Genomic DNA, 19,070 nt, shown 5'->3' with positions numbered 1-19,070 from the left:
ATTTACAACCTATGGTTTGTTTCTCTTTAGGAAGTTCAACCAACTCCCAAGTGTAGTTCCTAATTATAGATTCATATTCCTGTTCCATAGCTGTTTTCCATTCACTACATTCATTTGCTTCCTTATAATTGGAAGGTTCAATAACATTCATTATACTAGTTATAAAAGCATTTTCCCTGTATCTAGCAGACAATCGAGTCTATCTAACTGATCTTCTTAGTGTTGGTGTTGCTTCTAACCCATTCTGAGTTTCCTTTACTGGACTTGGCTTGATTGCTGCATCTGAATTCTCTTCTTCTGCCTTTGTCTGGTAATCTTGGTTATTTCTTGTTTCTTCACTTTCTTCCACCAAGAATGAAATATCCCATTCCTCATTGCACTTATCACATTCTTCATGAACCTGATCATGGAATATGACATCTCTACTAACAAAAATCTTGTGAGTAGAGGGATTAAATAACCTATAAGCTTTATATTGTAAAGAATACCCTACAAAGGTACATCTGATGGCTTTTGAATCTAGTTTTCTTCTATCTTCCTTTGGAATGTGGGCAAATGCTTTAGACCTAAACACTCTCAAATGCTTTACTGTAAGCTTGAATCCATATAATGCTTCATAAGGAGTTTTAACTCAAGACTCTTTATAGGACTCCTATTTTTCAAATAAACTATAGTATTCAACGCTTCAGCCCAAAAACCATTTGAAAGATCCTTACCTTTCAACATGCTCCTAGCACATTCCACCAATGTTTTGTTCTTTCTTTCTGTTACTCCATTCTGCTAAGGAGTATGGGGTACTCTGAATTGCTATAATATCCCATGGTCTTTACAATACTTGATAAGTTCATCCTTCCTGTATTCTCCCCCTTGATTGGAGTGGAGAATTTATATGTGCTTCCAAGTTTGCTTTTCAATCATATTTCTAAACTGCTTAAAGTATTCAAATCTGTGACTTTTCTTATTCAAAAAATATACCCAAGAAAAATTTGTGCAGTCATCAACAAACATTAAAAAATACAGTGCACCTCCTAATGACTTTGTTTGCATGGGTCCACAAAGATCTGTGTGCACTAATTCAAGTATGTCTCTCTGTTTTCTTTCTACTCAAATAGGGAATTCTTCTCTATGCATCTTTCCTAATGTAGAAGCATCACAATCATTATGCACTTGTTTAGTTATAGGAAGATCTCTTACCATGTCCTTTTTATGAAGTAACAACAAATCATTGTAGTTGATATGACCAAATCTCTGATGCCACGACACTTTTGTAGTCAAACTCAGTGTTGTCAAAGCTTGAACTAGTGCTGATCTCACATTCAATTTGTACAGGCCTCCTGTTCGAACTCCTAAAGCAATATTATTCATGCCATCCAACAGATCTTTAATATAATATTTAGATTTTAAAAATTCAACTTTGAGATCTTGATGTGTAAGCATGGATACAGAAATCAAATTCTTTGTCACATCGGGCGCATACATGACATTATAAATATGTCTTACAGTACCATCACGTAAAGTAACATAAATTTTCCCACAACCTTTGATCTGATGACTTCTATCATCACCAAGGTAGATTTGTGCTCCTTCGTTGATTCCTTTAAAATCTTCGAACCATTGTCTATTTCCCATCATATGTGTGGATGCTCCCGAATCTACATACCAGATGTCTGCATCAACATTCTCATCAAAGTGTCCCATGAACAATATGAAGGTTTACACATGATTATCATTTGCGAGATGACCTTCATGTATTTTCTGCCTCTCTTGTTGTTCATGATATTTCTTCTTCCTGCACTCCTTAGCCATATGACTAATTTTTCCGCAATAAAAAAATTTAATTTCAGAGTTATTTCTATTCAAATGCATACCTTGAGTTTGATTTGGTCTTTTTTGTGGGTTTCCTCAGTTTTGTTACATTGCAAATTTCCTTTTCCTTTGAAAAATATATTCTTTTCAATTAACGCAAGATCTGCACTCTAGGGCTTTAAAGTCAATCTTCTTTCTTCTTCTTGCATTAATATTCCTGTCAGTTCTTCAAACTTTGGGATTTTCTCTCTTGTATTTATCCTAGTGATAAACATTTGGTAGGCATCGGTCACACCATTCATGGTAATTGTCACTAAATCTGTATCTGCAACTATATCACCAATGTCTGTCAATTTGTTCTTCAGATCTTTTATCTTCGCTATGAAGGAAGCAATTGTTTCGTTTTCCTCCATCTTCAGGGATAAAATCTTTCTCTTCAGGGATAGGAGACGATTTGTATTCCTGATCTCATACAAATCCTTCAATATTCTCGAGATTTTGCTTGTTGATTTACATTCTCTGATATGTGGTATGATGCATTCTTTCATTGACATCTTCAGCAACGTCCTTGCTTTACCTTCTCTCTTCTCCCAATTTGGGATCGACGTCGATCCATCTGCGGGCTTCATCTCATCCCCATTTGCAATCGTCCAAGCACTCTGCACTTCAAGCACAGTTTGCATCTTGAATTTCCAATTCGTATAATTGGAGCCATGAAGTTTGTTATGCTCATTCAAGTATGCTTCGATTATTTGATTATTCATCTTTACAATTCAAAAATATATGCTTTACGGGAAAAAAAATGTTAGATCTACCCAGATCTTTATCAAAGACAATGTTTGTGATACCAATATCAATCAAGTCTTTGGACAACCACAGTAGCAGGGTTCCTCTGACTTTCATGCGGCCTTTTTCACGTCTCCGCAGATCTCACATACTTCTCACACCCTCCATGGCCTCCGATCCCCACCAACAAATTTTTTCTGCACACGCTTTGTGCCACCACCTCTTGCGACCTTCACAACTTTCCTCCCTCCTTGGCAGTCTGCAACGACCTCTACCTCCTACACGTGGACTCCTTCTCGGATTGCAGGGGATGTGGAGTTTTAATTGGTTAACGCAGGTTGCCTTTGAAATATTTCGATGCAGCTCCCAACCACAACACCGTCAAAGACTGTGGATGTTTCGCAGTGGATGTTCACGGGCACCTCAACCATGGCAAACAAGGACTATGCTAACAGCTGACAATAGAAATCTCAGCCTCCTCCATGCGGGCTACTTCACGACCACCACGCTTCTGTTGCACCTCTCTCCGCCCACCACGCAGAGAAACAGATCTCCACGCATAGCGTGATTCCAATATCAACGAAGTCTGCAGACAACCATAGTAGCAGGGTTCCTCTGACTTTCATGCATCCTTTTGCACATCGCCGCAGATCTCACGTACTTCTCACCCCCTCCACGGCCTCCGATCCCCACCAACAAAGTTTTTCTGCACACGCTTCGTGCCACCACTGCTTACGGCCTTCACAACTGTCCTCCCTCCTTGGCAGTCTGCAACGACCTTTACCTCCTACACGTGGACTCCTTCTCGGATTGCAGGGGATGTGGAGTTTCAGTTGGTTAATGCAGGTTGCCTTTGAAATATTTTGATGCAGCTCCCAACCACAACACTATCAAAGACTGTGGATGTTTCGCAGTCGATGTTCACGGCCACCTCAACCATGGCAAACAGGGACTATGCTAACAGCTGACAATGGAAATCTCAGCCTCCTCCATGCGGGCTACTTCATGACCACCACACTTCCGCTGCACCTCTCTGCCAACCATGCAAAGCAATAGATCTCCACGCATAGCGTGATTCCTCCTCGATTGTCCAGGTGATAAGTGCCAATAAAAACATGCAACAAGTAAAAAGAAAAAAACCCGTAGTATTTTTCACCTCACCTGGGTCGACGCGATTTTCCAATGCAGACTCGCGTCGTTCCACCAAATAGTCACGTTGTTGTTGCCAAGAAGAAATGCATAAGGGAAGTACTGAGGTTGATGCGATTTTCCGCAAAAAAATGTGCATTGTTTTCGACTCAGGCGCGTCGGCCTCTTTCCACCCAGTGAACAAGTTTCTTAGCCCTGTATCTCTGATATCATGTTAAAATGAGATGCTGTATTGATAAATAAAATACCCACTAGTTAGCTCTACGAAGAGAGTCTGAACAACGAGAGTCTGGCTCTGCAGAATGCTCTATATTCTCAATGTACATCACACATTATATAGCTTATATAGTTTTAGGGTTGTTAGAACCATACCCTTAGAAATAGAAACTAATTTCTATCCTGAGGTCTCATGAACCAACTCACACTATTCTAAGATTCTCCATTATCTTCAACAGATACATATATTTGTTTTTTCAATAATGATGTTTTCGGTTCATTTTCTCGTTAATTCATCTTAAATTTTGAATAATATCTAATATATCTCAATAATAGTTTTAGCTAGATTGTTTATCAAAAAAATCCATGGTTTCTTTTCCTTTTCAAATCTCTTTTTAAAACATGACTTTTATTTTCAAAACTTATTTAAATTTTCTTATGAGTACGAATATGGTGACAAGGTTTCCTACTAAGGAAATTTTGGTGTAAAGGTGCTCATTAGAAACTCTATGGGCAAAAGTCAAGATGTGCTAAGGGATGGTGTGACTCACACATATCCTGATAATTTTGATTCGTTAGATACCCTAGATCATTACTACTCAAGCTACAAATAAGGCCTAACCTAGAAAAAAAATATATTCATGCTTAACAAAAAAAATACATATTTTAAATGTATTTATGTAAAAATTGTCAAAATATGAGAGAATTAATCACTTCAAAACAAAGCAGTCCACTTGCACAAATTTTGATTTTCTAGTCTTCTTAACTTTCCAGTCCTCTAAGAAGAGTTAATTTAAAAAATATTTCTTCTTTTCAATTTTATACTTATTTCTATTTCCTCTCCTTTTTAGTGCATCGCTATCTATGTGTTCAACCCACTATTGGCGTTAATGTTTAGTGGAGTATTGACCTTAACCTTCTATGTTAGAGAATGAAAGAGTTGAGCAGAAGTGCTCTTCTTAATATTCCTAAGGAGTTAAATAGATTACATAGGAGGCATCAACATTAAATTATCGAAGTCGAACTCAACTGAAACTCAACTAGCATAAACTGAACTAGAACTAATTATGACGCTTGAATTGACACCTTGCACATCGTTGGAATCAGTTTCTCCAAAAGCTCCCCTTAATTACAACTACAAAAAATTAAACTAAGATGTCTATTGGTTCAAGTCTCAGCTAGTCTTACAATTTAAAAAATATGACAGTTGAATTTCATTTTCTGTTCCTTTTTATTCTAGATCTTGTATCCTTTGAATTGCTGTTGCTTGTTTTTTTTGTTGTAGGCTTCAAATGTTAGTTTCTTCGTTTTCTAGTGCAACTCTTCCATTTTTGTTCGGGTTTTCCATACATGTTTTCTACTTCAAAAATATTCTTATATGTGAATTGTTGTCACATGTCATCTTCAATTGTGTGCTCTTCATCACTAATATTTTGATCATCAATTTGCTACAACATAAGATGAGAATAAAATTTTATCTCTTCAGGACTCCAATAACTGAAAATATCATTAATGTTTTCATCATTAATGCGGTCTTCAAGATTCATTTCTACACCTTCTATGAATACTTTATCAAGACATGGTGTTACAATCCATGCTTCAAGGAACTTTAATACTTCTTCATAATCGTCATGTTTACATGCACACTCGAAATCAATTTCATGATTAAAAATATTTGTAGAACCATATCGCTTTTCTTCTTTTTGTAATGAGAGCTTTCTCTCTTTGAACTTCTTTCTCTGCTTTTGTTTCTTTTGCTTTTTTACTAACTTTTGTTGTTTCAAAGAATTTTTCTTCCACTTGGTTTTTAGACCCAAGTGAGCTTCTCTTATGAAATAACAATTTATCAATAAAATGTTTTATTGCATCATATGCAACCATTCATCATTAGTCAATTGTTCTTCATCAAAATTTACATCAACAATATTAGTTGTCGGTTTCACCATAATACTAGCTACTACAATGGCAGTGTCATTGTGATTTGCAAGCACTGTTGCTGGATTCACGAAATTTTCATCCACTTGTGCTTGTGCACAGTGGAATTCACGAGCATTTGTGTGCTCTTTCTCTGCTTCTTCTACATAATTTTCACAATCAACATCCATTTGTGGCTAAGCACAATGGGATTCACCAGAATTTATGTGCTCTTTCTCTAATTCTAGTAAAAAACCATCATCACTGTCATCCACTTTCAAGTGGGATTCACAGAATTCCTCATCTCTTTGTAGATCTGCTGCTACAAATCCACTTTCATCTTCAACTTGAATACTCCCAATTACACCAAAACTCCTCTCAAGTGTATCCGAGACCTCCTTGATTGTATCTGCATTTGCAATGAGGGGAAAAATGTTGTCATCTATACATTCTTTTATGCATTTTAATGTAAAGACATTCTTATGTCTTTTCGCTTCCAACTCTTTCAAATAAATCTCGAACATCGCTTGTTGTCGCTTTGACCTTTTTGGTCTCTTGACTTTTCCCATTTGTTCAGTTCTAGGTGGATACCACTCAACAAACAAATAAACTTGCAAACATAACAACTTGTAATAATGTATTACAGTGACTTCTTTGACACTCTAATTCAACCAAAAAACAAATAAGTGCACAATTCTCTACCAATTATATATATATTCACACTCAATATTTTTTTTAATTAAAAAACTTTCAAATATGAACAATAAATTCCTCAAATAAGCCCATTTTATAAGACAAACATAATGGAACTTTCTCTTTTCTAACAGGAAACCCTTTTTGCTCTTTTTGAAATAGGCTTTGTTAAAGAATTCGTGCTCCCAAACTATAATTCGTGCTTTTGAAATTTGCTTTTACAAACTATAATTTCAGGGCGATACCCAATCTTAATCTTTATAACGAGCTGGAACATCTGTTCCAAATTTGAACGGTTGACTTTTTGTGCTGCAAAACGTGCTTGCCTTATTTTCTCTATAGTGTGGTGACTGCAAGAGCCCTTTCTTTTATTGGAGTCGAAGGCTTTTCATTATTGTGTGGTGACTGTAAGAGCCCTTTCTTTTATTGGAGTCGAAGGCCTGATCAAGATTGCAGAGGGCCCCCGATTATATTTCGGAAATGTCACGCCTTTCGATACATAGGACACCCGATGATAACACGGAAAGAGTAGTCTCGTAAGTTTGCCGCTTTCATCGCACATGTTCTGTGTTCAGGGATGTGATGCAGCAGAAAAGCAATTCAGTTCCTTTGCTCTGTCCGTTACCCTCAATTTTTTTTTAGCCCAAAGGCTCCCTATGCATGCAGAGTGGCTTCAGATACCAGACTATGACCGGGACAACTCGGGTTTCTTTAAACAAAAAAAATCGGAGTTCCACTTATGGATCTGTCAACAATCCGCTTCACCCTGGCTTTTGCCTTTTCTTCGCAGGCTACGTAGCCACTGGCTTCTTGAAGGAAGCGCTTTCACTACAGCTGACATCATCTCCTCCTCGACTTTTAATCTCTGGAGTTTTATCCATGTTGCACAAGTTGTAGCCACTGGCTTATTGAAGGAAGCGCTTTCACTACAGCTGACATCATCTCCTCCTCGACTTGACCTAATCTCCTCCTCGACTTTTTAATCTCTGGAGTTTTATTTATGTTGCCTTGACCTAATCTCCTCCTCGACTTTTTAATCTCTGGAGTTTTATTTACGTTGCACAAGTCTTCAGTAGGCGGGTACTTGAGAATGAGTAGCTGCTATGGATAGAAGTATTGCCAAATTTATAGTAAATGTTAAGATGGGACGGTAATAATATAATATATTATAACTTAATAAAAATAAAATAATTTATTTATTTTTATCAAAAAATTTTAATCAAATTCTATTTTACAAAGAAGCATGTAAAAGATTTAACTTTGAAACATTATAAAAAAATCAATTTTTTGAAGCATCAATCATTTTTCAATCAAATTCTTTTTGAGCAAAGAAACATGCAAAACATCCAAAGAGAAAAAAGATCGTTATTATTCTATTATTAGGCGATTTCATGCAAAGCTATATGTTAAGATATTGTTTCAATTCTTCATGGTTGATTTAACTTCACCAATATTGTATATATTACATCTAATTATAATAGAGGTAAAGATAGGAACAAATAAAATATATATTGATAGTAATTAAAAAAATTAACAATAGAGTTTTAATCCAATGATATTTTAAAAAGTGTTTGTATAATAAAATTATAAATTTCCAAGTTGATATATATTTTATACTTAAATAAATATGAAAATTAAATTAAAAATTGTTTTTTGAATAATATTTATATTTCATAATTTTAGCTAGACCATAATGATGGTTTTGCCCGTGGCCAACAATCTTCCTAAATTCTTTTATATCCATCCGCCATCCGTATATATTTGGAGAACGAATAACTTTCCAATGACAAAGATCAGGATTGGCCAGACACCTCATATTCATTTGGATAGAAGGGCTTTCCATAAAAAGTTGTTTCTCTTAGTTCCAGACCCATATCCAAATCTAAACCTAGCGGCATATCCTTCCCTTTGCATAGTTCCATCATTTTAAGCAAGAACCAAGCTATCAATGTCAAATACACCTAAGTTGCAGTGAAGCTCCCAAAATGTCAAAATCAGTTGCAGTGAAGCTCTCCAAAATCTCCAAAGTACCCATTGAAGCTCCCTGCGGTTTTGGAGCGTTCCGATCAGCTCCCAAGCTTCTAGTAGCGGCAGAGCTTAGAGTACATACTCGCCAATGCCTATGAGTTTTATGCAAGTTCTTGCTCTGATAAGAATGAGTTTTATGCAAGTTCTTGTTCTCATAAGAATAAAAAACTTAGAGTAAAAGTATTTTTCTCAATATTTCTAAACAATTAAATAATTTACATGGAAAACATCAACATTAAATCAAACTCCTCCACTAACCTAAACAACTAATTATGACACCTAAATTGCCACGCAACAAATAGTTAAAATTAATTTCTCGAACATTCGAGACATGAGCATAAACAATTCCTTAGATCAACCTAATTGAATTTCATTGCACCATTAGCTATTAAAATCAAATGGACAACTTTTCAAATGTTTTTATCGGATTCAAACGAATTTGGTAACTATAGTGCTAACAGACCAATAAAACTGATGGTGGAAATTCTCTCATGGAAAACTTGACTGTAACTAAATTACAGATTTTGGAAATATAATTCCAGAGATGTGTGGGAGATGTTGGATTTCATGTTCATAGGATTTCCAAAATATACTGCCATCAAGGTAAAGATAGCAAATTTGATGTGGAAAAACATAAAAGAAAATTTTAAAATTTGATATTTCCCCTTTTTTTAATTAACCACATTTCTTTTCGGGTGAATTATTAAAATTTGGTATTTAATGTTTTTAGGTTGGATTATGCTGGAATATAATTCTGGATTATGCTGGAATATAATTCTGTATGTTTTTGTTTGAGGCCAGGGACAAAGTCTCGACCCGTCCATATCACCTCAGGGACAACACTATCCGCTGGTATCATCAGTGGACGTGATATACCCAAATGCTACCAACTATTCTGGGTATGATAACATTTTCCAAAGAAGAAGTTATTGGATTAGTATTAGTTCAATCATACACCTCTTTGTGATGCTGTGTTAAAACAATTTTATGGTAAATGTTTTTATGATAAATGTTGCAGACAACACTGTTTCCCCGGATCACTGGATCCGTCTAAAGTTAAGGGAAACATCGTTGCTTGCCTTCGCGGTGGCAATCCACTGGTTGATAAAGGTAAAGAAGTTTTTTCGGCGGGAGGAGTAGGTATAATTCTCTGCAATGATGTCGAAGGCGACCAAACAGTTGTTGCAACTATTTTTACTCTTCCTTCTGCACATTTGGATGCAATTAATGGAAGCGAAGTTTTTGACTACATCGCTTATGGGTAGGATTTAGATACAGCGTTTTTTCCTTGTAGTAAAAGCTGGTTAGGAAGACTTTTAGACGATGAATGTTATTGCAGACAAAACGCTAATTCCCAATTAAATGATGCTCATTCAGTGACTCCCCGTCGGCTTCCATTGATCAACAGCCAACTGACATAAACATAAAGCCAGCTCCGGTGATGGCAAGCTTTTCTTCTCAGGGGCAGAATCCGGAGACTCCTGATATACTCAAGGTTATAATCCAATGCCCACAACTCACTTGTTTATATCATGATATATTTAATTCTTGATAAATATGCCCCTTTTTTGGGGGGGGGGGGGGTAGTGGCTAAACCTAAATTTGATTTTGAACTCAACCTAACATATTCTAACAATTTATGGATTCAAGGTGATAAAAGAAATAAAATAATGGTAAAATAATATATCCATTGTCAAAGCATTATAATTCCTTTGCAAAGAAAGTTTTTAACCGTTTCTCCATTGCAGCCTGATATTGCAGCTCCAGGGGTGAACATACTCGCAGCAAATATACCAGTAACACCAGCTGTACCTTTCATTATACGTTCTGGCACATCTATGGCGTGCCCGCATGTTGCTGGTATTGCGGCTTTACTAAGGAATGCACATCCTGATTGGAGCCCAGCAGCCATCAGGTCTGCCATCATGACCACAGGTATATATAAATTTGGGTGCTTTATTTACTCTATATCATAGAATGCAGGTTGGTATTCGATAAAGTAAATGTTTAATAATATTAAATAGTTAAATAGTGATATTGCCATTATGACCACAGGTATATACAAATTTGGGTGCTTTATTTACGGTATATCTGTATATCATAGAATGCAGGTTGATATTCCATAAAATAAATGTTTAATAATATTAATCAGTTAAATAGTGATATAGAATTGGATATCTTGTTTTACAAATAAAAAATTTATATTAATTTGGTGTTTAGGGATAATAATTTTAAAAATAAATTAGTTTAATTATATGAATTAAATAGTTGGTAAATGTTTATATGAATCGATTTATAATAGACATCAATTCATAATAAGTATCAAAACGCTTATTTAAATTGTTAAATTTTAAAAAATTATAAGAAACAATTTTAATATATAAATGAAACTTATATAATCTATTAGAAAAACATGTAACAAGATTTTCAATCATGGAGATTTGTTAATAATGACAATAATTAAAAGAATTTGTATATGTAATTTACGCCAGTAAACTTTGTTTTACCATTTAAACTACTATGTAACATTGTTTCCCATGAATAATAAAAGCATTCCAATCCCTTGCTCCATGGAGGTTTCCTTGAGACACCCAAGTAAAACGTTGTGTCTATCTATATGACTTTAGTTTCTTCTTCTTGTGTGCATTTTACCTTTCTTAATTAAATTATAGACTCAAAATACAACAAGTGGCATCGAAGCCAAATTGATTGTGAGGATCGTGAGATGGAGAACCATTTCAGAGAAAGAAAGTTGTGAGAAAAAATTGAATTGAATGTGGAAAGTTTACATGTAAGGAAATTCAAGTTGAGAAATCATGTGTAGTTGTCACAAGCTGAAGTCCATCATTTTTCCTTGAAGTGAAACCATGACATGGTGAAGTTGTGCATAGAAAAGGTCTGCACTATGACTAAGCAGGGCCCACAGAGGAGATGTGAACTTGTAATCTTGCCTTTTTTTGTACTCATGAAGCCGAGTAAAGGAGCGAGTAGCAAAAATTACGGATTTGGGTGGCCACAAAGTGAAAACAAACACCAAAGAGGTGCAGACAACCACAATAGAAAAGTCGAGACAAATCGGCCAGCAGAGAAAAAGTGGCCAGTCATAGAGAATCGGATTGAATTGAGATTCTCCAACTCGGGATCTTAGGCAGTAGAGCGAGTATTTAATTTAAAAACATCAATAGAGTTTTGCTTAGCAGTAAATAATCTAAAAGAATAATTTATTCTCATAAAAAGAAAATTCATTTTTTAAAGATTTACTGAAAACATTTCTAAGTTATGGGTTTCTCACAAAAAGAGTAGGGGAAACCTATTTTTGAGAAATGGGTTATTTTTTATAAAACCCCAATGGAAAAACTAGAAGAAAGAAAAATCAGAAAATTAAATTTCAAATAAGGAAGCACAAAATTAAACAAGGGAAAACCTTAATGTAAGGATTCTTTTTGGAAATTTGAAAGCACCCACTCAATTTTTTAAAAATTAAAGAAAACTTTAACCATGTAAGAGGAGAAATGGTAAAATGACAAAGACCAAAGTTTGAGGTGGAAAAATTCACGAGTAAATAACTTTGCATTGTGGAAATTAAAGGTACAAGATTTGTTGGTGCAACAAGGGTTCACAAAGCATTATATGGGGTAATAAAGAGACATGTTGGCATGACATATTTAGAATGAGAAGACTTGGATGGTCGAGCTCTCAGTACTATCAAGTTGTGCTTGGAAGATGATGTTCTCTTCAACATTTCCAAAGAAACCTCAACAACACACATGTGGGGTAAATTGGAAACTTTATACATGACCAAGTCTCTAATCAACATAAATTATTTGAAGAGGTGGTTGTATAGCCTACGGGTGAAGGAAGGAACTAAAATTACAAACCACCTAACTTTATTTAATACCCTTCTTTGTTAGTTGACTAATGTGGAGGTTAATTTTCAAGCAGTAGATAAAGTCATTACTTTGTTATGCTCCTTCCTTGAGCCTTAGAACCATTTTGTGACTTCTATCAGTTTGAGCACAACTAAATATCTAGAATTTGATTATGTTGTGGGATCTCTATTATTTGAAGAAGTATGGAGGAAGTCTTTCACTGAAACTTCTAAGACAAAATCTATGGTAGCAAAAAGTTGATCGAGAGAAAGGAGAAAAATAAAGAGCTTCTTCCAGATCAAATGAAGAGGCAAGAAGTGTAAAGCCAAATGTTGGCTCTGCAACAAAAGAATGCATCTCGAGAAGGACTATTCGAAAAGACAAGCATCCAATGAAGACCCAAAGAACGAAGCAAATCAAGTCGAGTGAGGTATGATTGACGAGTTTTTATATGTTGAATGAGATATGATAGATGAAGTTTTGTTTATGTACAATATTTCTCAACATTTTGAAGATTGGTTGTTATATTCTGGAGCTTCTTATCACATGAGTCCGCTCAAAAACTGCTTCACTTCATATCAAGTCGTGAATTGAAGTTTTATGTTTATGAGTAATAATGTATATTAGCAAATTGTTGGGGTGGGAAATGTCAAAATTAAAATATATTATGGTACGATTATAACATTGACTAATGTTATACATGTACCTGAGTTGAAGAATAATTAGATTTATTTGGGAGTATTGGATTCATAGGGTTACAAATTCACATGTTAATGTGGAGCACTGAGAGTTTCAAAATGTACTCTAGTTGTTATGAAAGAAGAAAAGATCAGAAGCCTCTACAAACTTAAAGGTATTACTTAAGCCAATGAGGCAGTTACTGTATCTGAGGAGGTATGAGAAGATACTTGTCTATGGCATCAGTGGTTGGGTCACACAAGCAAAGGGCCTTCAAGTATTAATGAATCATAAACTACTTCCTAATTTGAATTCGTTAAGTTTGGATTTTTGTAAAAATTATTTTTATGGAAAATAATGTACACAAAATTTAAGGCTAGAAGTCATAATAGTAAAGGGGTTTTGGATTGTATTCATTCCTATCTTTGGGGAACATCTCCTACAATGTCTTATGGAGGTGCATTTGAATCTGTAACTTATATTGATGACTACTCTAGAAAAGTTTCGGTTTATGTGTTAAAAGAAAGGTTGACATTTTCAATGTTTTTAAATAAGTTAAAGTTGTGGTGGGAAAGAAATGATGCAATACAAGTAAATAATTAAAAAATTACGTTGTCGATGAATTTATTTGGTTCTCATTTGAAAAATATTGAAATGATGAAGGACACAAAACCATTGTCTGTACTCATTAAAATGACATTCTTGAACTTATGAACATGTCTATTTTGGAAGGAGCGAGAAGCATGAATAACAATGCTAATCTATAGGAGGAGTTGTGGGAAGAATCCCTATCCATTTCTTGTTATTTGGTAAAGAAATCACCTTCAGTTGCTATTAATTGTAAATTTCCTGAAAATGTTTGGTCTTGTTGTCTTGCAATTGTTCGTACTGAACAAATTTTTGCTGTAATGTCTATGCTCTTATTCCAAATAATCAACATTATAAGTAGACCCAATTGAAAAATGTTATGCCTTTGTTGGGTATGACGTTGCTATGAAAGGATACAAATTGTGGGATCCTTCTATACATAAGATCATCATTAGTAGAAAAATAACATTTCATGAATTTTATGTTCTAAAATAAGATGTTGAAAATTTTGAACATGAATAGGTATCACCAAATCAACAAATTGATTGGGAGACTCAAAAAATTTTCAAAATTTTGGAAGGAAGAAGAAACTTCTGAAGAAAAAGGTGAGGAAGATATAAAGTGTAGAAGTTCAATAACGAGTCACTCTTAAGATGCATACAAGGGAAAGAAGAGCACCCAATAGGTATGAAGATGTTTCTTCATTTATAGCTTTGGTTACTGAATATGGGGAACCTTCTTATCATTAGGAAACAATGGATGATGAAGATAGAAAAAAATCAAAGAAGGCTATGGACGAGGAAATGGATTCCTTGGCCAAAAAAAAAAATTGGGATATTATAGAACTTCCCAAAGGGAGAAGTGTTGTTGGATGTAAATGGGTCTTCAAATTGAAGAGAAATGTTTATGGAAATATTAAAAGATATAAGGTGAGGTTGGTAGCAAAAGGGTACTCCCAAATAGAAGGTTTTGAATTTCATGAGATGTTTTCACCAATCATAAAACTTGTTTCTATTAGTACCATATTAACATTAAATACATTAATTGACCATGAGTTAGAATAGTTAGATGTTTAAAAATATTTTCTTCATGGATATTGGGATGAGGAGATCTAAATAGAATTGCTAGAAGGTTTTGTGCAAGTTCACAACAAGAGATTAGTTTACAAGCTCATGAAATCATTGTATGGTTTGAGACAATTACCAAAGCAATGGTACAAGAAGTTTGACTCCATGGTGAGCTAGAACTTCACTAGACGTAAATATGATCCTTGTGTGTATTATAAATACTTCAATGGTATGCATTCATTATCTTGGTTTTGTATGTTGACAATATGCTTATTGTAAGAAAAATGATGGAAGAGATCACCACATTAAAGGATCGAGATTCTAAGACGTTCATTATGAAGGATATTAGAGCAGCAAAATAGATCTTTGAAATGGAGATAAATAGAGATAAAAAAATGGGAAAGCTCTTGTTATCACGACAGAAGTACAGGGAGAAAATACTTGTAAAGTTTGGTATGAACAAAATGAAACCTATTAATGTTCCTTTAGCTTCCCATTTCAATATTTTTTCGGGTTTATGTCTTAAAACTGATGAAGAAAGGGAATATATGTCTTGTGTACTATATGTTAATGTAGAAGACAACTTAATGGATTCGATGATGTGTACAAGACTAGAAATTTAACATGAATTTTTAGTTGCCAGTATGTTCATGGAAAATCCAGGAAATGAACATTGATGAGCAATGAAATGGGTGCTTCAGCATTTGAGAGGAAAAAGTGACCATTGTATCATCTTTAATTGTTATGGAGATTTAGTCTATAGATATGTTGATTTAGATTATGTTGGTGACTTGGACAAAAGGAGATCTACTACAAGATATGTGTTTACTTTTGTAGATGGAGTGATTAGTTGGATGTCAAAGCTTCAAGGAACAATTGTTTTATCCACTACTAAGGTAGAATATATAACTTCTTAACATGCATGTAAAGAGGAAATCTGGTTGAAGGGTCTACTTGGTGATCTTAGAAAGATGTAGGAGAAAGAGAATGTATTCTCTCGCAGTTAGAGTACTCTTCATTTGGCCGATAATCCAACTTATCACAACAAGACTAAACATTGATTTAAAATACCATTTTGTAAGATAGGTAATTGATGGCAACAAAGTAACTTTCAAAAGGATCCCCACATAGGAGAATTGAGTAGACATGTTCATGAAACCAATTTTGGTAGAGAATCTACGAAGGTGTTTGGTTTCTCTTGGCTTGCAAAAAAGATAATGAATGGGGATGGGAAAGAGATTAAAAAAATTGTTATCAAGGTGGAGATTGCTAACAATGACAACAATTATAAGACTTTGTAAATGTAATTTACCTTATTTAGCCCTGTTTTGTTCTTCAAACAATGGTTTGTGTAACGATGCCTTTGTATTAAAATGCTATCAAGATTTTACCATGTAAAATTCTGTGCCGGTCTATATGAATTTAGTTTCCTCCTCTTGCATGATTTTTTCCTTTCTTAATTAAATTTCATGTTCAAAATACAACAAGATTCACTTTCATTTTATCATGAAGATTCTTAATATCTAAATAGGCTTACCATGTAAAATTCTGTGCCAGTATATATGAATTTAGTTTCCTCCTCTTGCATGATTTTTTCCTTTCTTAATTAAATTTCATGTTCAAAATACAACAAGATTCACTTTCATTTTATCATGAAGATTCTTAATATCTAAATAGGTTTTGTTACAATACCGTGTCCTATCAATAACACATGCTCTATATTCTATAGAAATTAAAAACCTATTACAAAATAGTATACCTATATGCATTAAAAAAAAAATTAAAATACTTTAGTGAGAAATATTGTAAGTTGATATTTAACAAATTAACCGTTGAATAATATTAGTTGATAAAATTAGTTATCAACTCTTTAGGTAGGTTGCTATCCAAAAATAGAACTTTTATGTCATAAATAAAAGATTAGTATCATAATAATTAATTAAATAATATTTTTTTTTTACAGATTTTTTTTTTTTTAATTTCTTTCAATCATATAGCAATAACGGTTTGATTTTAAGTTAATTATATTTAAAAATAGAATAATAAAATTAATCTTGTCATCCATCTCACAAATATTTGGAAAAAAATTCAAAATAATTCCTTAACATTAAAAATCTAGTGGAATGGATTGGAATATTTAAGATACATATAACAACATATTAATTTGTTTTTTTTGGTTTAAATGACAGCTTCAATATTAGACAACACCTTTGCGCCAATTAATGATGCGATTGGGCAAACAGCAGGTCCTTTCAACTATGGTGCAGGCCAGGTCAATCCAAATAACGCGGCAGATCCTGGCCTAGTCTATGATATATCAATCGAAGATTACTACAGTTTTCTCTGCAGCTCGAATTATAGTTCAGAGCAGATAAAAGTCATAACAGGCCTAACTGATTTCTCCTGCCCGGCACTCACACCTCCGATATATGACCTCAACTATCCTTCCATCACTGTCTCTCAATTGAATGGGACCGTGATTGTTAGAAGAAATCTGACAAATGTGGCAGACGGACCAGGGTCTTACAATGCAACTGTGGTGGTTCCTACTGGAGTTTCAGTGTCAGTAGATCCAACGACGCTCCAGTTCTCTAAAACTTGGGACACTCAATCTTTCAATGTGACACTCACACCCACTGCGGGCACTGGGGGAGGGTATGCATTTGGGTTCCTCACATGGCGAAGTGACAAGTATTTGGTTCCAAGTCGAATTGTTGTGAAAAGTTAAAGACCTCTGTATTTGGTGATAAAGTCCAATTGTTGTGAAAAGTTAAAGACCTCTGGGGAAATATTTGAATAGATATTGTTGAGACCAGCTACTGGTGTAATAAGCTCCTGATTGAAGATGGGCACTGGAGAGGAAAAGTGGCAGTGAATAATAAAGACATTTGGGATCCATTTGGCAGTGAATAATACTAATAATTTTGATTGAAGGATTTTTCCTTTGGTAGTAAGTCCAATTGTTGTGAATGCAGTAGCGGCCAGGATCTCTTAGGAAATATTTGAATAGATATTGTTGAGGCCAGGAATTAGTGTAATGAAGTATTGATTGAAAATGGGGACTGGGAAGGAAAAGCAGCAATGTCAATGAATAATTTTATTTATTTGAATAATAAAGAGTCATTTGGAATCCCAAAAAAAGCATTTGTAATTTTGATCCAAGGATTTTCCCTTTCATCGTTTTTACAGTATTCTTTCATTAATAGTATTGGAAATTTTATATGTAAAAATGGTGTATTTAATTATTGTGAATTATTATATGATTAATTTCAATGGTTAATTTTTTTTTATTTAATATAAATGGTTTAGTTTAATTAATAGAGGAATGATTTTCTTCGCTGGATTGCTTGTTAATTAAAATGTATTTTTGAATATATAATGGATTCTTAAAAGACTTTGAGGGACTCAAAGTAGACCAGTCTAGATCTATCTTTTTTTATAAAATGTAGATTTCAATCAAGGTTGTGATTGCTTGTTATTTAAAATGTATTTTTGAATATATAATGGATTCAACACAGACTTTCTCCAAATAGATCCATTTCCTTCTATAAAGTGTAGAGATAAAATCTCTTTTCACTTTAAAAGAGATTTTCACCTCAAGAAATTTAATTCCTCTCAATAAAAATAAATTGATTTATTCATTAATTATAATTATAATCACAAATATAATTTTTTTAATTAATAATTATTTATTTTTATGTAATTTAAATAACAAGATATTACAAAATATCAAACCAATAAATTTAAAATTTTATTATTGGAAAAAAATTATAAATTACCTAATATCATTCGTCTATAAACTTTAAGCTATAATTATAAATTTATCAATAACCATATTCAAGTTATTTTAATTAATTTAACACACTCAAAAATGTCCATTTTCCTTTTAAACTTGACTTACCATAAATACCTATTCCCCAAGATTTTTTAAACACAATTTTTTCATTTTAGTTAAAATATTAATTTAATTTATAGTAAAATATGGAAACCAATTTTAGTATGTAAAGTAAATTTGAGGTCAAAAATGGCTTTAAAATATCTTAAATCATATATATATATATATATATATCAATTAACCATATTTTTTTTATTGATATATTTTCATCATTGTTTAATAATTTTGCATTCTTTTAAAATGATTTATATTTTTTTTGTTTTTTATTTTTAGTTCAGTGTGAATTATTAGTTTATATTTAATCTCCATCTATCTTTGTTTATTCATTTGATTCTTTATTAAATATATATATATTTTTTGTTGGAAAGTTGACATTGTTGG

The 19,070-nt window shown here is 33.6% G+C and overlaps 1 protein-coding gene across 1 annotated transcript in view; it reads left to right on the top strand.

The window, feature by feature from the left end:
• Positions 1-17,522, top strand: part of LOC149173608 (subtilisin-like protease SBT5.3) — a 29,791-nt gene extending 12,269 nt beyond the window's left edge. The window contains exons 7-11 of the mRNA XM_089426750.1: positions 9,394-9,491; positions 9,611-9,853; positions 9,970-10,087; positions 10,341-10,527; positions 16,984-17,522. Of these exons, the coding sequence (XP_089282876.1) occupies positions 9,394-9,491; positions 9,611-9,853; positions 9,970-10,087; positions 10,341-10,527; positions 16,984-17,522 (1,185 nt within the window). The remainder of the gene's footprint in view (positions 1-9,393; positions 9,492-9,610; positions 9,854-9,969; positions 10,088-10,340; positions 10,528-16,983) is intronic.
• The last annotated feature ends 1,548 nt before the right edge of the window (positions 17,523-19,070 follow it).

The sequence above is a fragment of the Pinus tabuliformis genome, chromosome 4_2 (assembly GCF_031772625.1).
Source record: "Pinus tabuliformis cultivar Carrire ecotype Pingquan chromosome 4_2, CPIR1, whole genome shotgun sequence".
NCBI classification, from domain to species: Eukaryota; Viridiplantae; Streptophyta; class Pinopsida; order Pinales; family Pinaceae; genus Pinus; species Pinus tabuliformis.
Note: the sequence above shows the minus strand (reverse complement) of the source record. Positions and strands in the feature narration are given on the sequence as shown.